This window comes from Sinocyclocheilus rhinocerous, unplaced genomic scaffold (genome assembly GCF_001515625.1).
Source record: "Sinocyclocheilus rhinocerous isolate Xijiao unplaced genomic scaffold, SAMN03320098_v1.1 scaffold1285, whole genome shotgun sequence".
NCBI lineage: Eukaryota > Metazoa > Chordata > Actinopteri > Cypriniformes > Cyprinidae > Sinocyclocheilus > Sinocyclocheilus rhinocerous.
In genome coordinates this window covers 963,466-988,191 of record NW_015645559.1, presented here as the reverse complement: position 1 = coordinate 988,191, position 24,726 = coordinate 963,466, and the positions used below count along the sequence as shown (strand labels likewise).

Genomic DNA, 24,726 nt, shown 5'->3' with positions numbered 1-24,726 from the left:
CCTTTAAAGTTGTCCAAATGAAGTTCTTGGCAATGCATATTACTAATCAAAAATTATGTTTTGATATATTTACAGTAGGACATTTACAAAATATCTTTATGGAACATGATATTTACTTAATGTCCCAATGATTTTTGGCATAAAAGAAAAATCAGTAATTTTGACCCATACGATGTATTTTTGGCTATTGCTACAAATATACCCCAGCGACTTAAGACTGGTTTTGTGGTCCAGGGTCACGTATGTGTTTGGATATATTTGTCCTCGGTGGAACGTGGTTCCAGCTTAGCAGCAGGAGAGCAAGCAAATATTTGTCTGCTCATATTTATTCAAATTGTTTCACATGTTCTATCTGTTGATGATAACCTTTTACTAAAAGAAAATATTCCCCGACAATGCTCTGGGAAAACTTCAACATCAACCTTTCAACAAACTGCTTTATTACCCTTGATCTGTGATCATATTGAGTGCGAAAAGCTAAACAAATCAAATGAAGTATTGAGCGAGTATGAAGTGACTTACCTTTTAAGGAAAATTAGGAGATTTGAAGAACTTGGCAATGAATGATGTTTACAGCGTTTGTGAGCTTTAAGGTGAAAGAAGACCAAACATATAATGACACAACTGAGATTCTCAATGAGAAGCACTTAAGAAATTAAAGAAAGAATGATTATAACATGTCTTATTCTTCTGTATGAAGTATGAATTCATTAGACAGTTCGAGGTTTGAAGTGAGAACAGCTTAAGTAAGAAACAGTAGTTCAAATGTCATTTCTAGACAGGCTGGCTTTGGCAAGATGATAAGAAAGTGAAGGATGAAAACCAATCAAAAGAAAGAAGGTTCCAAATTCAAAGTTCAAGGACCAGAAAGACTCATTTTAGAAGCTAGCCAACAATCCAGGCTTGTTTTGGAAATTTTGCCATTTAAAATGAACAATCAAAGCACTTATCTTAAGATATGCTTAAAGGAACATGAAAATAGGCTTAGTTTAGAAGTTACCTAGCTGGGGACTATTTTCAGGCGCTGCGTAATATCATTGCGCCTGCTGCACCCATGGTACGGCAGCAAAGTTCCTTGATTATTACGCCGGAATGAGAGTATAGTTCCTAGCCATATCGGCCTAGAAAATCGCAACTTTTCATTTTCCGTCGGTCTTAGTACACGATGTAACTACAGAAGAGTCAAGTTTTAAATAGGAAAAATATAGAAACTCTTTGGTCATTTTTGAGCGAGATGCTAACGGTCTAATCAGATTCAATGATCTATGCTAAGCTACAGCTAAAAGTGCTACCGCCAGACCCGGAGATCGGCTGAATGGATTCGAAAACGGTAAAACTCAACTGTTTAACTCTAGGGGAGTTGGAAAATGAGCCTATTTTCAAAAATAGTGGAGTGTTCCTTTAACGTTTTCAATTCAGACTGCATAAATTACCACAATTTACATGCTTCATCATTGTCGACATTAGTTAAAAATAGAACAAAAACAATAAAAAAAATAGGTGTACAAAAAAACAAGGCTGCTGTTATTTTACAGCAAAAGTAAATGTAATATTGCGTGTAACAGCTTTTAAAAGATGATACAAACAGATTCAAAATCAGTTAACTGGATGTCAAATAAAATTTAATATATGAGGAATACGAATATATTGCAAAATGCTGCATTGTTTGTACAGCTGAGAAGCTAAACTGAACAATCACAATGGTTTTATTCATAAAACTATTACTAAAAGTACAAAAACCAACATTAAAAAGTCAAAAAATATAATACATTCAACATCTACAACCGGAGTAAGCTGGACAGAATATTTTGGCCTCTTTAATGGCAAATAGTTTTAATTGTGATCATATGACTTCCTCTTGTGTGTTGGTTCCTGATGACTGCGGAGCTGGAAACAACAGAAACAACTGAATGGGATGCAACGTTTCTCAGGCTTATGAAACTAAAAATTACACTTGTTAATCTTCACATTAAATCAATATGTGAAAACAAAGTCAAACTCAAGCCCTCTCTTACCTCAGTTTTATGACTCTGCATTACGATGGCCACGAGGTTCTTGTGAAGGCACTGTTGCTGAGCCTCTTAGGAAGAGTTTTCCTTTGTGCTCTTCCTTACTGCTAAGGAAATGATGGAGCAATCCATACAACAATGGCCTAAAACAGCAAGACAGAGCAATACAAAAAGCATAAAGGAATGGTTAACCAAAAATAAAGCTTGAAAGCCCCTGGTCAAAAGAGCTTCTTGGACATTCTTCCAAATATCTCTTTTTATGTTTGACAATTAAAAAATGGTCAAAGCTGAGTAAACGATGACAGATTGTTGTTTTTTTTCGTTTTTGGTTGAACTGTTCTTTTAATATGCAATGAACAGAGGTTTAGAATAGATAATGCAATGAGCAAGAAACTCATTCATGTAGTATAGTTACATCTAGACTCGACTATTGGAGTAGTGTTTTGGCCGACTTGAGGTTTAGAATAGATAATGCAATGAGCAAGAAACTCATTCATGTAGTAGTTACATGTAGACTCGACTATTGGAGTAGTGTTTTGGCCGACTGACCAAAGAGCTCTATCTAACACTTACAATGAGTTACGAATGCAGCAGAAAGAATGCTTCTTTGTACTAGACCAAGGATTCACATTCAGCACATAAATCAGTTCACTGTCTACTTGTGTCTCACAGAATGGATTTAAGACCCTCTTATTACATTTTTAATGTCTTTATGGTATTGCATCAACATTCCTTGCTGGTTGAAGTTAAAATGAGGCTGAAAGTAACAAGTCAGCTCTAAATCACTTATGGACTCAAGCTGTATATCTCTCAGCCAGACAGCCTACGAGCAGTTGACTCAAATTAACACTCTGAGAAAGTATCACACTAATAGCACTCTTGTTTAGTAGTGCTTTTCCGTAATTGAATTTTCTTCTTTCCAGTTACTTTTTATGCATTTTATTTTCTTATTCATTTTTAATTTCTATTTTTTTCTTTTTTCTTGTATTTTCTTCCCTATGCATGTGTTTGTTTGTTTGTTTGTTTACGTCACAGCTGAACAATTTTTAAATCCTTCTAATTCATTTGACTTGCCAACATTTTTACTGGGCCCACCACCAAATATTATATACTTTTTTTTTTTTGCAGGATTTTTCAAAATAAAATAAAATTTACATGAAAAATAAAATAAAATAATACAAATATTAAAATAACAACAAATAGTTTATACTGTTACATTTATAACATTACTCTTTTACAGCTATACAACACTTGAAAAATCTATCATATTGAAAAATGATAGTAATCATTGTTAAATATGAAATCATGTAATATTTACATTTAAAATGTTATGCATGTATTATTTGAATTACACATATTATATTCATAATATAATATAATATGTGAATAATAATAATAATATATGTGAATAATAATATGTGACCCTGGACCACAAAACCAGTCTTAAGTCACTGGGGTATATTTGTAGCAATAGCCAACAATACATGGTATGGGTCAAAATGATCGATTTTTCTTTTATGCCAAAAATCATTAGGATATTAAGTAAAGATCATGTTCCATGAAGATATTTTGTAAATTTCCTACCGTAATTCTAGAAAACTTAATTTTTGATTAGTAATATGCATTGCTAAGAACTTCCTTTGGACAACTTTAAAGACGATTTTCTCAATATTTTGATTTTTTTTTGCACCCTCAGATTCCAGATTTTCAAATAGTTGTATCTCAGCCCAACATTGTCCTATCCTAACAATACCATCCATCAATGGAAAGCTTATTTATTCAGCTTTCAGATGATGTATAAATCTCAATTTTAAAAAAACTGACCCTTATGACTGGTTTTGTGGTCCAGGGTCACATATAATACAATACAATATAATATAATTGTTAGTATATTTGATATAGTATATTAGGTTAAGTGTTAGTTCCCTCACAGTGATCCTGGACCATATTTATCGTTGTGCCTTGTACATACATGTTCAGTGTCTTCTATTATGAACTTTGTAAACACTTTTTTAAAAGGTGCTCTATAAAAGTTTTACTTACAAATCATACTTACACTGCTTTGGCACTTGAATCTTCTGTGACATTGAGCTCACTGGCCACGAACTCCCGATCTAGGGGAACTTCAGGCTGACCTGATTCTGAGATACATTGTTTTTTTTAAAAACAATTTAACCTTCAAAAGTTTGTTTTTAGAATGTGTTTCAGTTTGTGAGGTGTAATCGAGAGCTAAGACTGAGTGACCGTGCGTATGGTCCTCCTGCAGGGCTCATCTGCTCACCTGCGGTCAGCACCGACGCGGTGTATTGATACTTGTTGAACTGCAGGTATTCTCGGATCAGTTCATTGATCAGCAGGTTCTCGTGGGACAGCGGCGGCCGCGGAGTGCTCTCATCGTCCAGCGCGCTGAACACCTCCGCCCGGATCCTCGCCTTCAGCTGCCCCAGGACCCCACGGGCCTCCAGCGTCTCTCGCAAAGCTACAGATCATGCATTTAAAAGCCAGAGACAGAAAGTGAGTCGAGCTAACTTGCACAGCTATAGCCTACACAACTGTGGAGAGATTTGAGGGTTAACGTTACGTTTAAACATCTAAAAACATTAATAACAAACCTTATGACTGAAGATTTGTTATTAAACAAACACGCAAATTAATCATAACGTTGGCACAACGATATGATGCATTATGACAGTTTATGAGTATTAGCTCACCGCTTTTCAACTCCGTGATGGTTGCCATTGAAGCAGAATCGCACTTCTCAGACGCTTCCGCTAGAGGTCACTGTGGCTCTTTCTGCGTATATAGTTGAGCTAAAGCCTTTCCACTCTAGTACGAAACCAAGTGCAAGTGCACGTTTATTTGTTTTTATTTAACATTACAAAAATAATGTTGAACTTAAAAAACCCCCGTGATGGTTGCCATTGAAACAGAATCGCACTTCTCAGACGCTTCCGCTAGAGGTCACTGTGGCTCTTTCTGCGTATATAGTTGAGCTAAAGCCGTTCCACTCTAGTACGAAACCAAGTGCAAGTGCACGTTTATTTATTTTTATTTAACATTACAAAAATAATGTATTAAACGCTTTCAAATAGCATACATAAAGATTCAATTCAAGCAGCATACACAAAGAGAGAAATAGAAATAAATAAATAAATATTTTAAAAAGGAATACAAAATTATTAAATTATTACAAATGATAAATATGAAATACAGTTAACATATATTTATTCAATATATATTGTGCAAATAATTTAGAGCGTATTAGGGCATCCCTTTTTCAGCTGCTTTATAGAATGAACTAAAATAATAATAATTTATTTTTTAAAGCGAAATAAACTGAACAATAATAATGTTGAATTAAAAAAATATATTAAACTCCTTTAAATAATAAACAGGCATTATAACTGTTAAACCTACATAACATAAAGAGAGAAAAGTTAAATAAATATATACATATTTTAAAAATAATAAGAATTAATGAGCTACTAAATACAGTAAGTACAAATGTTGAATATTAAATAAACTCTTTATTAATATTTAATAAATATATTTAATCAATACACACAAAAACACACATTCAAACAGCATACATAATGAGAGAAAAGGGAAACAGAAGTAAATAAATAAATACATATTTTAAAAATGAATACAAAATTACTAAATTATTACAAATTATAAATATTTAATACAGTTAACGTATATTTATTAAATATATATTGCACAAGTAATTTAGAGAGTTTTAGGGCGTTCCCTTTTTCAGCTGCTTTAAGTATTGAAATATCAGTTTGAGTGAAAAGGAAAAAACGGAGGGAAAAACAAAGGGCCACGTGACGTCATGCGGATTGCGGAAGTAAACGTCGAGTGGGAAATCTCCTGCACGCGAAATTCTTTGCTCGCTTTTGTCCCGGAAGAACAAGATTTCTCATCGTGTCAGTTGTCGTCACCCTTCGTGCCAAAACAACTTCTTTCTAGACCAGCCCAGGCTGTAAAATGGCTGGAACAGCTTTAAAAAGACTCATGGCTGAATACAAACGTAAGTCATGTCATTGATAACACTAATGTAGCGCAGTGCTGGTGCTTGTGAAGGGTGGAGTTTTGGTAGCAACAGTTTGGCAGCTGTAGATACTTCCAGAACTTCACCAACATATGCTGACAGCATGCATCATTAAAATGGGTCCAGTTAATAAATGAACAGTAACCTCCTTAAGTAACCTCAAACACACTGAAACTGACCGTGTAACTCCTAATTCACGTTCATACTTCATTTTTTACGTTACTCGCGTACTGTACTCTAGTGCTGCCACTGCAGGAAAGTGTGTGATGCTTGTCTTTTCTTATATATATTTCCTGTTGAACATAATTATATGGATACAGTTAGCTCAACGCATTTCTTTCTTTCCAGAACTAACCCTCAACCCTCCAGAGGGGATTGTAGCTGGTAAGAATTAGGGCAGTTACTGAACTGCTCCATTGTCCTGCTTTTAGAGTAGATTCTTAATCAAATTTGTACTTAAATCATTTTTATCTGTATAATAGATTAACAGATTTATTTTTATAATAAGATAATGAATTAATGAGACTCGTTTCTTCCCTATAGGGCCTGTAAATGAAGAAAATTTCTTTGAATGGGAGGCTCTGATTATGTAAGTATTATCCATAGACTGTAAAGAAGATTTTGTTTAGTGTTTTTTCTCTTCTTTGATTGATTCCGATTTCCGCCACAAGATTTAATAAATGAATGAATGAATAAATAAATAAGGTACATGTGACTTTTTATCTCACAATTGAGATTTTTTTCTTGCAAAAAGTCTGAATTCTGAGTTTACATCTCACAATTCGAACTTTTTTTTCCTGTGAATTCAGTTTTCATTGCACAATTATGTTTTTTGTTTTATTTATTTATTTTAATGTATTTATTAATTAATTTATTTTTGATTTGTTTCAGCCGCAGATAAAAAAAAAAAATCACAGTTCAGATTTTTCCTCAGAATTGCACGTTTATATCTGACGATTCTGAATTTATGTCTCACAATTCTGACTTTTTTAGGTAATTGTGACTTTTTGTGTCTCACAATTTTGAATTTATATCTTCAGTTCTGAGGTTGTGTCTCACAATTCTGACTTTTTCCTCAAAATTCTGAGTTTGTTTTCCTCTCCCTTTTTTTTTTTTTTTTTTTTTTTTGAATCCGCTAAGGAATAAAAAATAAAAAATCCCATGATTTTGACTTCATTCAGAGTTATTTTGAGTTTATATTTCAGTTCTCAGAATTATGATATATAAAGTCAGAATTGCAACAAAAAAGTCAGTGAGGGATATAAAGTGTCTAAATAAGGTAATTGCAACTTATTATTATTATTATATATTTTTTTTATGTGGCGGAAACAAGCTTCCATAAAATAGAGCTCAATGTGGGAGAGAAAATGTGTTTCTTGATGTTAAAATTATTCAGTTCAAGCAGCTTTTCTCTGCCATGTCTGGTGTGACCCAGCAGAGAGGGTAATAATAAAACCTTTATTATTATTATTATTATTATTCAGTTTAGTTTATCTGTGTACAGATTGGACACAGATAATAACATGTTAAAGAAATACAAAATAATATACTAAAATGGACACAGATAATAACATGTTATACTAAATAACATACTAAAAATAAAAATGATACTATAAAATACATTTGAACTATTTCTGAGTAAAATATGAGTAGTCCCAAATGCTGACGGGATGCTGTGGGGTTGCTAGGGTGTTCTAGGTTATGTACTGTCCCGTATGTAAAGAGCCCACTCAAGGTTTTTGTGATATTTAGTGAGATTTTCTTATTTTGTTGTCTGCCAGGGGAAACTGTCCTGTTATTTAGGCAAGTAATAGCACTTGAGTGGTTTCAGAGTTTCTTGCATTTTCTCTTTATATTTTGGAAAGGCGCTATATAAATAAAAATTATTATTATTATTATTAAATTGATTAAAAGTGAAAGTGAAGACTTTTACATTTTTTACAAAGATTTATTTAAAATAAATGCTGTATAATAAATACATAATAATAAATAATATTTAACATAATATAAAAAAAATAATAATACATTTCAGCATTCTATTCATCAACGAATACTAAAAACAGTGGTTTCAACATTAATAATAACAAATGTTTCCTGATCACCAAATCAGCATATTAGAATGATTTCTGAAGGATCATGTGACACTGAAGACTTGAGTAACAATGCTGAAAATCCAGCTTTGTGTCACAGGAATAAATTACACATTAAAATATATGAAAATATAAAACATTTAAATTTTAATATTATATCACAATATTACTGATGATTTTTTTATTTTAGTTGTAGGGCACAAACATGCAATCACAGATCTCTCATGTAATATATTGTATTAGCTTTCCTGTGCATATATTGGCTATTTAACAATCACTGTGTAGGCAAAACAATCCGCTTTATGATTTGCAGTGTTAGAAGAGCCTCCAGGAGCAGGAACACTTTTCTAATGCATTTATAGTCCTTCGACATAAGACTATGCGTAGACTAAGAATCGGAGTCCTAAAGTGTCTTTATGGCCGGGGCATTTCCTCTGGTCCCGCTGATGGATGTGTGGACACAGCGTTCAGGGAAGTGGGCCCAGATAAAGGTCTTCCTGCAGGCCACAGATAGCAGCAGCCCAGCCTACAGTCCTCTGATGGTGCCGGGGCTCTGGAGGCGGTTATCAGAGCTGGACGGCTCAGATTCTGATCACTGTCCTCGGCTGTGGAGAGAATGAGGAGATAACATCAGCCGTGATACCGTGTGGGGGTGGATTCATTCAGCCCTGGTCCAGGGTTAATAAACTTGTGTCCCTTACACTCACTCTTCCAAAGTATTACTTGATTGCTTTGTGCGTCTTTAGAAGGGAAACCAATCACGGGTCAGTGCTCATGGAACTAACTCTTTAATTGATTAATTGATTTAGCAGATTAATCAGTATGTTCTTTTGATCCTTTAAGGATCCTAACATCTGTTTGTTATTGCTGATTCAACTGTTTTTAATCCAATTTTGGCCTTTTTAGCTAATTGGGAGAGTAGTTAAATGCAGTGAACTGAACCAGCCTGTTCATTCCCAACCTCGACATAAAAGAGTCGTGTACAAAATGCTGATATAATCAAATTGAAAGTTTATTCAAATGTATTCAGTCAACCGGCAATGAAGACTGTAAAGATGTCTAGAGGATAAATGACAAAGGAAAACAGAAATGAACAGAAATATTGCAGAACTTTATAAACATTGCTTAAGGTGAGTTTGGTGTGTTTTCTGCAGTCTACCCAGATGGCCGTGTGTGTATCTCAATCCTGCACGCTCCTGGTGACGACCCCATGGGCTATGAGAGCAGTGCTGAGAGATGGAGTCCCGTGCAGAGCGTGGAGAAGATCCTGCTGTCTGTGGTCAGCATGCTCGCTGGTCAGTCAACGTTTACTCCGTCAGTGAACGATCACAATATGTGCTGTATTGATCATACTTGCCTAGAAGTGGTTTCTGAAATCAAGAAGCCTTAATATTATTTTACGATGTTTGGATTTTGTTATTGTTTAAATGTACACAATAAGTGCATTGTACCAAATGATTAATTTAAATGTAAATGCATAGTAGTTAAGGCCACTTAATATAAAGTGGGACCTTGTTTAATACTGATTTTCTCTCTGGAATGGGAAAAATGCAGTCAGACTATCTATTTCTGTTTTCAGAGTTTGTGGTCGGTAAGATTTTAAAAAAAAAAAATTAATACTTGTATTTAGCAAGGATGCATTCAAGTAAATACTTGTACATTTTTAAATATATGCTGTCTTTGAACTAGTGATCGACCGATATTGATATTTTATAACCGATACCGATACCAATTATTTGCATGTTTATGTGCCCGATAACCGATATGCAGAACCGATATTTATTTACTGTTAAAATAAAAATAAATAAAGTAAATAAATGACTGAGTGAACTAAGAACATACTTCACTTTGGTTTTTCCTCTTTTCAGTCATCTTTTTTTTTTTAAGTGTTGAAAATTAGCAGTCTTTCATGTTAAATTTAATCTTTATATTACAACAATAAAAAACATTTTATTTATAAAAAGCATCAACGAATAAAGTTTACTAACTATAGCAACTATATCAAGTGCCTGCACGCCGTTGTTGTTGTCTCGTCTCCCCTCAGACGCGCTGCAATGGTGATCCTGCGCGCAATTCTCAAAACGCCCACAAGATGGCAGCGTTTATTGGTGAATCCGATATTACAAAACCGATATCCGATTATGGTAAAATGCTTAAATATCGGGGAAAATATCGGTAAATCGATATATCTGTCGATCTCTACTTTGAACTTTCTGTTCAATAAAGAATCATTTAAAAAATAGTTCCATACACATGTTTTTGTCAACATTGATAATAACAAGAAGTGTTTCTTGAGCAGCAAAATCAGCATATTACAATGATTTCCAAAGGATCATGTGATTAAAGACTGGTGCGATGATGCTGAAAATTCAGATTTGGCATCACAGGAATAAATGACATTTTAAAACATATAAAAAAAAAATAACAGGCATTTTAAATTGTAATAATATTTCACAATTTTTCTGATCAAATAAATAAAAAATAAAAATCTTACCTATACCCAAACTTCAAGAAAAGTAAAGACAGTCATGACTGATTCCCTTTATCACCATGACATTGACTTCATTTACTCATCCTCTTGTTGTTCCACATTCGGCCTAAAATCTAGTTTTGCTTTTTAACAAAAATAGTATAGAGTCTGACCACGGTGACAGTAGTAGGTGCCTTTCCATTACAGATTTGCACAAACATTTTTGCGATATTTATGTCGATAAAAAACTATTGCGAAATGACGACGTTTCCGTTAACCGATATTATGCGACTGAAACGTAATTTTTTTCCTCTTGCAATAAATCATGACAACCGATGTTGCTAGGTTTATGTATACCGCAGCCACTGCACTAGCCATTATTTTTAATTGATGAATACGTAGATGTGTATTTTTAGCAAAGCAGCACGGAGAGCCGGTATAAACACAAGCACTAGAGTGGCCGCGATCAATGTGAAAAAAATACGGTTTCCGTTGCAGTTTTGCGATATATTCCTTTTTCGAATTGCCTGAAAAACCACCTCATGTGAGCGTAAAAGCTTTTTTGTAATATATGGATGTTTTTGCTGCGATTCCATTAGGTGTATTTTCAATTCGCAATTTCAGTTTGCGCAATTTGAAGGGTAATGGAAACGTGCTTAGTGAGAAATGTTTGAGAACTAGTGTTGGTAGTAAATACTAGATTTTAAATGTTTTAATAGTGTTGGGCGGTATGACCAAAAATTTATATCACGGTCCAACTGAACCATAGCTAAGGTTTCTCCAAAAAAGTTGCTAGGTTTGTCAGTATGAATATTCTATGGAAAAAAGCCGTTAAAAGGGTCTGAAAGTTGCTAAATCTAGTGCTAAAGTCGCGCTCGTGTGTGTGAGACGCGGGAGCTGATGGCAGGGGGCGGTGGATATTTGTGGCGGTCAATGTGGATATTGTGGATGAGTTCTTCTGTGTCATCACGTTCTACAGCTTCAGTTTCGGAACTTTCACGCTTAGTAACACATACAGCTGTTCCCTCACCACAGTGCAACAGTGACAAGGGACCCCTTTCAAACAGTGTCGCGTTCCGAACATTGTTTAAGCGACATACACCGGTATTGCGGTATTTAAAAAAATTCATATCATAACAAAAATAAACACCGGTATTCGGTATGAACCGGTATACTGCCCACCAAATTATACCTTATATAATTTACATCCTATCCATGCCTGTCCTTAAATAATTGTAAATATCATCTACTCCCAACAGAGCCCAACGATGAGAGCGGAGCAAACGTGGACGCCTCAAAGATGTGGCGTGAGGACAGAGAGCAGTTCAACCGACTAGCTAAGCAGATCGTGCGCAAATCTCTGGTCCTCTGACACACTCACACTCCAGGACAGTGAGGATTGACATTTACAAGGATCAAACTCCCCACAGAAGAGAAGAGTGTCTGTGCTGAGTGTAGTGTACTACCCCCTACCTCCACCAGTGTGAGCACTTTATTCTCATCCAGGCTTTCATTCTCTCTTCCCAGTCCTCCCCTCTCCTGTGATTGGGTGGATGCGTTGGACAAATGGCTTTTGATGAAGAAGGTAAAGCGACATACATTCACCGGACAGTGTTCTAAAAGAGAGCCAAGCATCATTCACTGAATAAGTACACAAACCAATTATTCACAGCCATTTTGGGCTGCCGGTTTGTCTGTCATGCCTGTTACCTGTCCATAGTTAAGCAACGGAATGCAGCTTCGGTTTGCTGACAGTATGCTGATGCATGCTTTAATGCCTCATTCTAATAAAATGCATCGTGAGGCAGTGACTGAGACTATCACATCCACTTACAGATTCTATTAATGATCTTTTAGAAATAAGGAAAAAGATCATGTCTATGGATGCAAATTTAATAAATGTTCTAATTAAATACATTTGATTACATTTAATATGAAAATGTTTTGAAATTTGGTAATGCACAGATAGATAAGTGGTTTTCACTGTGGCTTTTTACTTTTATGGAGGTTTTTAGATTCAGTAGTAACAAGCTGGAATCATCCAGCCTTCGGCAGAAAGACAGACCAAAATAATTGTTGGATTTACACCGTCACTACTTTCATTAAAAAAATCTTTCAATTCTGTATTTGACTTTTTGCTTTTCATCTGTTCTCAAGGATTGTAAAGCCAATAAAATCAATAAATGTTTGTGATTTATGAACCCCTTCAGTTATTTTTATATTAATGTGCACAAATCTGTAATTGCTTCCTGTACACTTTTGATGTTGCTCCAGCGCACATGGGGGAAAAAATTGTGCATTAGAAGGCAAATGTCAAATATGTGGGGGGAAAAAATTGCAATGTTGATTAATTCCTACAAGATAATTTAGTAGTAGGGTAAAGTGCCAATTTACTACCAATTTGGAGAAATTATGTATTTCATTTCAGCTTAGTTTGTTTTGACAAAACTCATTTGACTTGCCATGTAGAACTTTTTTTTTAAAGCACAAAACTATTTAGAACACTACTGTTCAAAGGCTTGTAAGATTTTTTTTTATTGTTTTTGGAAGAATGCTAACCAAGGCTATGTTTTTTAAATTCAAAATACAGTAAAAACAACAACAGCATTGTGAAATATTTTTACAATTTAAAATAACTTTTCTATTTTAGTATATTTTAAAATGTAATTTATTCCTGTGATGCAAAGCTGAATTTTCAGCATCATTACTCCAGTCTTCAGTGTCACATGATCTTTCAGAAATCATTGAAATATGCTGATTTGGTGCTCTGGAAACATTTCTTACTATTATCAATGTTAAAAACAACGGTGCTCCTTACTATTTTTGTGGAAAGCATGATTTTTTTTTTCAGGATTCTTTGATTAATAGAAAAAAAAGTTTGATCAATCTGATGTGACCTTGCTGAATAAAACTATTAATTAAAAAATAGAAAGAAAGAAAGAAAAGGACAAAAGAAAAAAAAAACGTATTGACCCCAAACGAATGTCAGTGCACGTGATGACAGAACAATTTTCCAGTGAACTCGAGGTGGATATCAAACGTGTTTGATTTGGCGGAGCTCAATAATCAGGATTTGCAGAATCTGACCGCATCAGAGGCTGGATTAACTCTTGTTATTCTTAATGGCGTATCAGCTGATGCGGCTCATTATAGGACAGCTGCTTCCCTGTATCTGCTTCACCATCTGCATATAGAGACCGCAGGTTGCCTTTATTGACAGCGCTATGAGAGCTGTACTTCTGAACGGCGATCACTTCCCACACATTACTGTAATTGAATGTCAAATATGATGACTTTGCTGTCAAAGCAGCTATGCCTCTGATCAGCTCCCACATACGCACCTACTCTCACATTCGCTTTCTTCAGATCTCTCTCATGTCTACACTGATGAATTCCCACACTAACATTCACACAACACAAACTAAAATGAAAACTACAAATGAAAATGTAATTAATAAATTTAATGTAATTGTTAAATTAACTAAAAATATAACTGGACACAGTTGAAACAAAATATGGTTTCAAAACTAACTAAACTAAAATTAAATTAAATTTTTTTTTAGTTTGGTGATAAATGCATGCTATAAAACTTTTACAAACAACTTCGATTAAACATGAAAATGCCAATAAATAGCAATAATACGACCATGCGGTTACATTTAAATCCTTTTTTTATGATATCAGTTATATCAACCCTAAAATACTAAGACCAAAATAATGATATGCTGAAAATGAACAAAAATAAATAAAATGTATTAAAAATGTATAAATAGAAGTATTTATAAATAAATAAATTTAAAAAAAAGTATAATCATTTTTGTTATATATAAAATAATAACTAAAAATATAACTGGACACAACTGAAACAAAATATGGTTTCAAAACTAACTAAAATAAAATAAAATAACCACAAATTAATGTTGTTTTTTTTTTGGTTATTGATAAATGTATGCTATAAAACTTTTACAAACAACTTGGATTAAACATGAAAATGCCAATAAATAGCAATAATATGACCATGCTGTTAAATTTAATGCCTTTTTTTATGATACCAGTTAACACTTTTGGCAACCCTAAAATACTAAGACCAAAATGAAAATGAACAATAAATAAATAAAATGTATTAAAAATTGATGAATAGAATTATTTATTCAAAAAAATATATAATCATATTTGTTATATATATATATATGTGTGTGTGTGTGTGTGTGTGAAAAAGCCTATATATATATATATAGGCTTTTTTCATGTTTATAATGTATATATTTTGTTTATAAAATATATATTTTATATAAATTAAGAAAAAGAAAGAAAGTGACGTAGAGAGCGCTGTACATTCACTCCCCCCACCTACAATCCCTGCCGGTACGAGACTCGAACCCACAACCTTTGGGTTACGAATCCGACTCTCTAACCATTAGGCCACGACTTCCCCCAATATATAAAGAACACAACCCCTCAAAAAAGGTCCAAAAATTGGTAGTAAATGGGCACTTTACCCTAAATATATAAAGTGTATCCCAAAATATACCACAGCAGTGGTTCTTAACTTCAAGACCCAGATTTTACATCAAGCATCAAGTGGAGACCCAACTCTATCAAAATTGTGTATTAGAAGCATTTTCTTAATTCTGCTAATATTTTGCTATCCTAAATGACACACAGTTATATTTATTATTCACATTTTATTTCCTCTGCCCGCAATCCTATCAAAACAGACTTGTAACTCCACTGAACAAATCAAAATAAGAACAAGACTGTGTCCATCTCTTCTGGAATCTCATCAATGGAAACACAAACCTTGCAGTTAGCTGATGACAAGAAAAATCAATAATTTTGACCCATACAATGTTTTTTTTGGCTATTGCTAAAAATATACCCAAGCGACTTAAGAATACGGCTTTGTGGTCCAGGGTCACAAATGTAACCAATGGGAACGTTGAAATGAACTTGTTTCATAATTGATCAACTTTGCATATTGAACTGAACTGACTTGAGCTATTGACTTTTAAGAGCTGCTTTGCAGCACAGTTTGAATTTGTCTCATATTTGATGAAGTTTGCATAATTGATTCTGTCATTTTCCTGTTTATTACTGTGAAGCTGCTTTGAAACAATCTGGGTGGTGACAATTTGGCCATCAAAAAAAAAAAAAAGATGTAACTTAAAACTGCTAAATATCAAACTGGGGTGGACAATTTGGTCATATCTTATTATTGGTGGAGACTTGTCCCCCTCAGTGTCTATGGAGGTTATTGCCCTGCTTCTTTTCTTTCTCTACCTAAATAGTAAAGTCTTCAAAACTATGAAGTAACACAAGCTGAAGTATATGAAAACATAGGCACTGAAACACGGTTTTGCGATAAAGGGCTGTCTCGGAAGTCTGTTATGGACTTTCCTCAATTGGGATTCAAATTTCATTAGCCTATCTTCTATAAATATGCAGGTTAGGAAGGCAGGATTCTGTCCGGAGTTCATGAACGGGCAGCACAGTGCTTTACATATCACACACGTGAACTGTTTGTCAAAGGCCGTTGTGCTGCTCACAAAGGAATTTCAATTGCTGTGTTCCTCCCCTTTTAACATCCCTAATGTTCCTTCTTTTCTGCCAGCTTTGATGTGAAAAAGACTTTAAGTGACAAAGGTGAAGTGGGGTCAGGTGAACTGCATGCTGGTCTTTAGCTTCAGATGTCGTTTAGATTAGCTCACAAACTATTATCAAACCCGCTATTGTAGTGAGTGATCATGTCTGTTTTGTCTTGAGTGGTCTGCTGTATTTGAAAGATTGCTAAGCCAAGCATCACTATTAATATTGCTCAAATTTTTAACTATAAGTAGACTGTGTTGAAGAACCCTAGCTGCAATACCTGCCTCACTAATTAGTCAAACCCACATCATTTAGCCATTAGAGGGTGGGTTGTGCGTCTCAAAAAGTACCAGAAGAGGGAGAGACCGAGAGACCGAAAACAGCTGCTGGGTGTAACAGACATGAATGATACCTCAAATCAAGCAGCTTGTTGAGAAGAGGTGTGGTTAAATTATTATTTGTGATAAGTGATCTGGACTTGCCATTTCTTCACAGTGGATAATAAAACCAAACTATTTTATATTTTGACTTCCTGTTACTGTTGCCACTGCCACATGGTTAGGAGATCAGTTTGAACCTTGAAATCATTCATCTTAATTCACAATTCTTAGTTTTTTAATCTTAATTTAAATCTTAAACTCTAAATGTAATTCGCAAAAAGTCATCTTTAGCTATCCCTGCTTGCAATTCAAATTGAATGTAACATTTAAATTGTACAAAATGTATGATGCTTAGAAAAAAAAAGAAAGCATGAAAGTCCACTTCTAAAGCCCCTAAACCAACTGTAATGGAGCTTAAGCAAATTGTATGAAAAGATAATATTATGAATTCAAAGTAATTCGGTTTGCACTTACAAATTATGGCCAATTAATTCAAAATGTGTTATAAATATGTTAATATACAACGAAGCATCTCAAATAATTTATCTTTCAAAAAAATTGGAACAATTAAGAAAGTAGCTGTTTGCGGTGTAACAACACATTTTTTAAGATGTACACTTACATGTTGGTAAGGAGAGTTTTGAGTGCAGATCAGCAAAGGTCAACAAGAAAAAAACAAACAAAGTGAGACTGAGAACCAGATCAGGGCACAGAGAGGGACTCCACCCAGAGGCAGAAAATAAAACAGAAAGAGAGAGAGAGAGGGAGGGAGGAGGGTTATGAAGCAATGAAATACTGAGATTAGGACCGCAGGAAATCTCTCTCTCTCTCTCTGTCTGTCTGCCTTTCTCTCAGCCCTCTGTACCTCCTTCTGAGCCCCTCCTCTCATGTTGACATGGTTTCATTTGAATGTCTCTCTAAATACACCGCTTTTGCCCCTTGAGCTCTCAGTTGTAGTTGTGATCTGTTAACATGCTCCTCTGACCCTGCAGGTGACAGGTGAATTAACTGCTGCTTTGTGGACGCCTCTGCGCACCTGAGCAAAGGGGAAGAAGAGAGGAAAAGCACAGGCTTGTGGATGTTCAGGACTTTGATTACAGCTTTCAGACTCGTTTGACCTGCTTGTTAATGATTAACATTTAAGTGGATGAGGAAGGACTTGTCTGAGAAGAAATACAGAAGAACAGTTTAGTTTGTATTGTGTATTGAAACAGTACCCAGTGCTTGCTACTTGCATGTATTTGTGATTGTTTTAAAGAAATCACTTCAAGTAGCTAATGGCTCATTGGCGTTGAACTGATTCTTTTATTAAAATTAAACAATGATGGACAGACCCTATTCTGGACAGTCCAAGGAACAAAGAATACAGAACATAAAGGCATCTTGACCAGCAGACAACTTTATGAATTTCATGTTTTGGACATTTTTGTGGCCAATCAAGAGTTTGTAAGGACATTTTTATCGGCACATCAACAACTAATGGAAGGACAGCATAACTTGGTGCCATCATCATGGCTACTTGCACTGCAGTTGTTTCTGCTGCTTCTGCCACTGACGGAGAGTGTGACCGTAGTACCATGGAAACCCTGTACAGGTGAGATACCACACATAACCCTGCTTATTTGCTCTCTAATTACCAGTATTTTCAATGCAATAGCTTCGGTTTGTTGTATGACAACAAACTGTTCATCTTTAAAGCACTGGTACTGCAATCTGTTTATCTCTCTATCAGCAGACACTAAGAAAAAGTGACTTCCTAAGTAATAAAATCCTTCAGATTAAATCAGGTCCAGATTGTAAAGATCTTGAATGAAACTGTAAATCCTCAATCTGAGTGTGGATTGTGTGTATAGAAAAGTAGTTCTTCAACTATGGATACTAATTACCTTCATGTCATTCACAACTGTGGTGAAAATTACAATGGAAGTTGTATTTTAAATATTTGTAAATTAAAATGTCAAACTATCTATGAGAAACTTTAAGAGCCATAATTGTATTTATACTAATCACACCTAATTAGATGATATTTTTACACTCTTCACATAATTATTAATAATTTATTTCACTGACATGTTTGTGCCCTTAGTAGCCAGTGTTTAAACTTTTGTTACGGTGGAAATTACATGGCAGGACAGTCACAATTTCATTTTCAGACAATAGAAATCGAATTCGTCATTATAACACATTCTAATTGATCATGTGTCATGTGGACCACCACAATGTCACTTAAAGGGATAGTTCACCCAAAAATAAAAGTACTGTCATCATTTACTCACCCTCAAGTTTTATCCAAACCTGTATGAATTTCTTTCTTTAGCTGAACATAAAAGATATTTTTAGGAATGACAGTAACCAAACAGTTGCAGGTCCCCATTGGCTTCCATAGTATGGAAAAAAATACTGGAAGTCAATAGGGAACAGAAACTGTTGACTTACCAACATTCTTCAAAGTATCTTTTGTGTCTGGAACAACTTGAGAGTAAGTGAATGATGACAGAAATGCATTTTTTGGGTGAACTATCCCTTTAATAGAAGAAATGAATGCTTACTAATTTGTAAAATCCATGCCACACAAATGCTTTCACTATGAGAGATGGGCAGCTTCACAAGACTGGTGGTGTATCCATGTTGTCATGCTGATTCACGGCTTGGTCTCTACAATGGAAAAATGTAAAACACTTCCCAAACCCGGCGACATCCCTGGGGCTTAAATTCTCCCATTTTCATACCACGAAGGCAATTACATTAGATACCAATGCAAAAGAAATGAGAAAATGAAAAATGCTAATATGAAAAAGAGTTTACCAGAAGATTACCAAAGTAAATTCCTTAAGTGGTATTTTAAAATATTGCTTTTGTATGTCAAGAGCAAACCATATAATGGTCCATAATTAGGGCAATGAGCTCAGCTGAAGGACTGTTATTACAATAGAAGCTGTAAATACCACAATAATGTGGACGAACCAAAGAATGTTGAGAATGTTTAGGGAATTGCAGTCCTGTCACCGAACATCTATAGATGTAAAGATCTCTTTGTCATCAGTGTGTGTGTTCTCATTTGAAGCATCCTACACATTTATTTCTAGTTTGGAAATTAAGAAAGTAAAACATATACGAGAGCATCAGTTGAAACTTATGCTGTCATTAAACGTATACTTGCACTTTGAATATTTTAGTGGGATTCGAACTCGGGACGCCCCGTAGTGCAGTATGTCCGTGCAATGCCCACGAGGCTATCGGTGCCGACAATTACATGTTTTTAAACCATGCCATTGTATAATGACAGTAAATCAAATTTCAGGGTTTTGTAAATTCTGTGAACCTGGGAGAGCTGATAAATATTCCGTCTCCCTCTCTTTTCTCTGTATATTTTGCATGGAAGGCAATTTGCATACTTCGGGAGATAAACTATATCAAGAGCTATTCCCATCTGCAGATGCAAAAATACAATGGCCACCAAAAGTATTCAGATTCATAAGCCACATGAATGGATTTCATAGCCTTCCTGTAGCTTAAACTGATAGCAGTGCCAAGGTCATGGGAAAGCAAGAAGTGATCAAATGTGCACCTTAAATGCAATGTAAGTCACTAAATAAATGCAAAAAACGCCTGCCAAACACATAAATGTAAATAGCATTTACTTAACAATTTATAAAATCTAATGCTATTTATTTTAAAGAATGATGGCACATTCATGCCATTTCAAAAAGAGATTTATTTTCTATGGTCAAAATGAACACAAAATAATTTTGGACACTTACTGGTTGTCAAACTGAATGGAATTAAGGTAGTCTGCAATACCTGGAGAAATCCATCCATTAGTGTTCCCATTTTGAATGGCATGTTATTCAGTTGGCGCAGACAAACTCGGAAGTATGCAAACTTCTTGCTCCCATCTTCGCTAATGGACACTCAATTCTAGGCACAGAAGTTTTAGTCAATCACCTGAGAAATAAAATCATAATTACAACCACAAGGAAAATAATGTCCTGACAAAGCTGATTGTTTGGAGGGGCTAACTGGACCATGTGCTAATGCTAAACCTTGTTTCCGGCGTGGGGTCCTCAATTTCATGTTTCCTCAACTCCTCTCTCTCTCCAGATCTCCATCCAGTGGACCTGTTGTCTCGGGTGCTGCCCCATAACGGAGAGGCTCTGTCTGGGGTCCGTATGGTGCAGGAGGGAGGCGCTCGTGGGGTCCAGTTCTTCAGTCTTACGCAGGCACTCACCTTTCCATCGTCTCAGCTCTTCATTAACTGCCCTCTCTTCCCTGCAGAATTCTCCATAGTGGCCACTGTAAAAGTGTCTCACACCAGAATGAATATATACACACACACACACACACACATATATATATATATATATTTGTGTGTGTGTGTGTATATATTTCAAAATTTTTGTATTTTTTGTCACATGAAAGATATTTTGGCCAGTGGACCTGTTGTCTCGGGTGCTGCCCCATAACGGAGAGGCTCTGTCTGGGGTCCGTATGGTGCAGGAGGGAGGCGCTCGTGGGGTCCAGTTCTTCAGTCTTACGCAGGCACTCACCTTTCCATCGTCTCAGCTCTTCATTAACTGCCCTCTCTTCCCTGCAGAATTCTCCATAGTGGCCACTGTAAAAGTGTCTCACACCAGAATGAAGGTATGCTTATAATGACATCTAATGCACAGATCGGCAAAGGGTCAGATGCTTGTGTCCAGGTCAACTATTAAATAAGTCTCAAAATTTGTAAATTGTACATTTTTTATTTGAGAAAAGATATTTTACTCCAAACTCAAGCAGGGTTGCACTCTGGTGCATTGTAGTCATGTGGTCAATTCACTAGGACTCAAATCTTCCCTTATCTTTTGAGATAGGACATGCAGCAAAAAAAGAAAAAAAAGTATATATATTAGTGCTGTCAAACGATTAATCGCGATTAATCCAAAATAAACTTTTTTGTTTATGTAATATATGTGTGTGTACTGTGTATATTTATTATGTATATATACTACTTGCCACATAAGTAAATAATTAGACACAAAATGTTGAGTTGAAATATTTGATCGCAACGCTTCCGTTAAGACAACAGTTGTGAGCAAGTGGCAGGTTCAAACTAGACAGTCATTAAGGGATACGGTGCAGTCATACCACTTTTTACACAATTTCACCACATAAATAATTAAGGCGATAAAATATATTGATTTAAGACAAAACTGTTTTAAAATCTTACCAGTTTGTTAGTTCTCTTTTAATCCATTACAGTGTACAAAACAATCGTCGCAAAATGGCAGCAGCTGCGTTTGTATGAAACGAGAGAGCGAGTCTGCGATACCAGGATGACGTAATTAAATAATTGTACACATAATATTGAATCGAGTTTTAATATCTTATTAACTAACCAAACGCAAAGCTTCCACCAAGAAAAACTGTTCCTAGCAAAAGTACAGCGCCGACTTCAGGTACCCGGATGAGCCTGTGTTATCAGCTTTTACCGGTTGTTATTGAGGGATGTCGCGACTGACCAATCAGAATCAAGTATTCCATAGTCGTGTAATAACAGGGGATAACATACCTCGGAATGTCGCGACTAACCAATCAGAATCAAGTATTCCACAGAGCCGTGTAATAAATATTTGTGTGTGTGTGTGTGTATATATTTCAAAATTTTTTTATTTTTTGTCACATGAAAGATATTTTGGTAAATGATGATTTAAACTAAATACATTTTCAGTTTCAAAAGTATATTTCATTGAGCTTCACCGTTTACGACATATAGTTAGCATATATTTTAAACATATTTTGGTGAGGAAAAAAACAAAAATTGTCGTATGGATCTTCAAAATATCTTCTTTTATATTTCATAATGAAAGTCAATGGGAACCAAATTTTTTTGGTTAACAATCTTCAAAATATATTATTTTATGTTCATCAGAAGAAAGAAAGTCATACGAGTTTAAAACGGCATGAGGGGGAGTAAATGATGACAGAATTTTCCGTTTTGGGAGAACTATTTCTTTAAATACTTCATTTTATTTATTTAAAAATATCACATCAATGATATTTTGAATAAGCCAAATAAAAGACAAATAAAACCTAAACCTGAATATTTCCTGTCTCTATGAGCTCAATCTGTGCTTGCTGTTTTTCAGAAGAATGAGTACTTGTTTGCTGTGGTGAAGGAGGATGTTGATCAACTCCTGCTTGGCATGCGTTTCTCTAAAGAGAAAGTGCATCTCATCTATCAGGGCTCAATGGGGAGGAAGCGTCTCAGCTTTAAAAGAATACGCCTGGCAGACAACCGCTGGCACAGCATGGTGTTATCCATCAGCGGTCACCATGCCACCCTCACCCTGGACTGTGGCATCCCACTGGAACTGTGAGTCTGTGACGGCTTATAGATGACCTCAGAGCTAAATTAATTTTTTTGGTTACAATTTTTTGGCCAAAATGTGCACATACGCTTGCACTCTTGAATTCTTGAACAATTAGATAAATTAAATGCAAATTTCATTTTATTACATAGTAGTATTAAAAATAGTGAAGCAGTATCTTTCCAAACCACAAAAATACATTCAGAAACAAAATATAATATATAAATATAATATAATCTCAAAGTTGAGATCTGTGAGTTATGTACTTTCCCTGATGGGTTTCAGGGTCCATAAACAGCCATTTCCCTCTGATCTCAGCACTGATGGCTCTAGATTCCACATTGGAAGTCGAAGGAAGTGGAAAGGCCTGTTCTCTGTAAGCGTTGGATTCTGATATTGCTATTTAATTTGCATTATTTAAAATATATTAGCATACACACAAACATACCTGTTGGTATGATCTGTCTTCTTTCTTAAGGGTTTACTGCGGCAGCTCGTCCTTTTGCCTGGATCAGACGCAACGCCACGTGTTTGTCCCTCTTTCAAACCATCATTGGTTGAGCTTTCTATCCCTACAATCCTGTCAAACTTGCCAGTGAAATCCCAACTGAACGACGTCCTGCTTCCTCCATACGGTAAAACTAAAAGATTTTAATTCAAATGATGTTAAGGTTAAATATAAACATCTTGAAATAACAACAAATATAAATATATTTAAAAACAACAACAATAATAAAAAAAACTTTAATTTTGATTCCATGGGGACTTTAAAAGAAAATAAGCTATTTAAACATACAGTGCATCCAGAAAGTATTCACAGCGCTTCACTTTTTGCACATTTTGTTATGTTACAGCCTTATTACAAAATGGATTAAATTGATTATTTTCCTCAATTCTACAAACAATATCCCATAATGACAACATGAAAGAAGTTTGTTTGAAATCTTTGTAAATTTATTAGAAAAAAAACAAAAAAACAATCACATGTACATAAGTATTCACAGCCTTTGCTCAATACTTTGTTGAAGCACCTTTGGCAGCAATTACAGCCTCAAGTCTTTTTGAGTATGATACTACAAGCATGGCACACCTATTTTTGGGCAGTTTCTCCCATTCTTCTTTGCAGGACCTCTCAAGCTCCATCAGGTTGGATGGGGAGCGTCGGTGCACAGCCATTTTCAGATCTCTCTAAAGATGTTCAAGAGGGTTCAAGTCTGAGCTTTGGCTGGGCCACTCAAGGACATTCACAGAGTGGTCCGTAGCCACTCCTTTTTATCTTGGCTGTGCGCTTAGGGTCATTGTCCTGTTGGAAGATGAACCTTCGCCCCAGTCTGAGGTCCAGAGCAGGTTTTCTTAAAGGATGTCTCTGTACATTGCTGCATTCATCTTTCCCTCAATCCTGACTAGTCTCCCAGTTCCTGCTGCTGAAAAACATCCCCACAGCATGATGCTGCCACCACAATGCTTCACTAGGGATGGTATTGGCCAGGTGATGAGCGGTGCCTGGTTTCCCCCAGACATGACGCTTGCCATTCAGGCCAAAGAGCTCAATCTTTGTTTCATCAAGTCTGAGCGTCCTTCAGGTGCCTTTTGGCAAGCTCCAGGTGGCCTGTCAGGTGCCTTTTACTGAGGAGTGGCTTCCGTCTGGCCACTCTACCATACAGGCCTGATTGGTGGAGTGCTGCAGAGATGGTTGTTCTTCTGGAAGGTTCTCCTCTCTCCACAGAGAAACGCTGGAGCTCTGTCAGAGTGACCATCGGGTTCTTGGTCACCTCCCTGACTAA

The 24,726-nt window shown here is 35.5% G+C and overlaps 3 protein-coding genes across 4 annotated transcripts in view; 2 read left to right on the top strand and 1 right to left on the bottom strand.

The window, feature by feature from the left end:
- Positions 1–1,604: 1,604 nt before the first annotated feature.
- On the bottom strand, positions 1,605–5,001 carry cep20 (centrosomal protein 20). Of its 2 annotated transcripts, XM_016510471.1 has the most exons (6): positions 4,914–5,001; positions 4,721–4,730; positions 4,291–4,488; positions 4,066–4,150; positions 2,016–2,152; positions 1,605–1,887 (listed from the first exon to the last, which is right to left on the bottom strand). In XM_016510471.1, exons 1-5 carry the CDS (start codon positions 4,929–4,931, stop codon positions 2,023–2,025), a joined length of 441 nt encoding a protein of 146 aa, XP_016365957.1. In that variant the 5' UTR covers positions 4,932–5,001; the 3' UTR covers positions 1,605–1,887; positions 2,016–2,022. The 2 variants fall into 2 exon arrangements, with proteins under 2 accessions (XP_016365957.1, XP_016365956.1); XM_016510470.1 differs by lacking the exon at positions 4,914–5,001 and having other exon boundaries at positions 1,608–1,887; positions 4,721–4,797.
- Positions 5,002–5,876: 875 nt separating this feature from the next.
- On the top strand, positions 5,877–12,816 carry LOC107706614 (ubiquitin-conjugating enzyme E2 G2-like). The gene is made up of 6 exons (XM_016510374.1): positions 5,877–6,042; positions 6,412–6,447; positions 6,607–6,652; positions 8,541–8,656; positions 9,284–9,448; positions 11,883–12,816. The coding sequence occupies exons 1-6, from the start codon at positions 6,000–6,002 to the stop codon at positions 11,993–11,995; spliced, it is 519 nt and encodes a 172-aa protein (XP_016365860.1). The 5' UTR covers positions 5,877–5,999; the 3' UTR covers positions 11,996–12,816.
- Positions 12,817–17,580: 4,764 nt separating this feature from the next.
- The window catches only part of LOC107706680 (thrombospondin-type laminin G domain and EAR repeat-containing protein), a 15,810-nt gene continuing 8,664 nt past the window's right edge, over positions 17,581–24,726 (top strand). Inside the window, 5 exon segments of the mRNA XM_074560056.1 lie at positions 17,581–18,183; positions 20,691–20,909; positions 22,719–22,947; positions 23,228–23,318; positions 23,421–23,577. Coding sequence (XP_074416157.1) covers positions 18,069–18,183; positions 20,691–20,909; positions 22,719–22,947; positions 23,228–23,318; positions 23,421–23,577 — 811 coding nt within the window. The 5' untranslated portion in view covers positions 17,581–18,068.

Bases quoted from the DNA above. Each gene is read 5' to 3' on its own strand.
- cep20 (XM_016510471.1), bottom strand. The intron at 4,151-4,290 runs GTGAGCAGATGA...AATGTATCTCAG, and splicing joins CGCGTCGGTGCTGACCGCAG to AATCAGGTCAGCCTGAAGTT. The intron at 2,153-4,065 runs GTAAGTATGATT...TTGCTGTTTTAG, and splicing joins GATTCAAGTGCCAAAGCAGT to GCCATTGTTGTATGGATTGC.
- LOC107706614 (XM_016510374.1), top strand. From the start codon at position 6,000: ATGGCTGGAACAGCTTTAAAAAGACTCATGGCTGAATACAAAC. The intron at 6,653-8,540 runs GTAAGTATTATC...GACTATGCGTAG, and splicing joins GAATGGGAGGCTCTGATTAT to ACTAAGAATCGGAGTCCTAA. The intron at 8,657-9,283 runs GCCACAGATAGC...ACATTGCTTAAG, and splicing joins AGATAAAGGTCTTCCTGCAG to GTGAGTTTGGTGTGTTTTCT.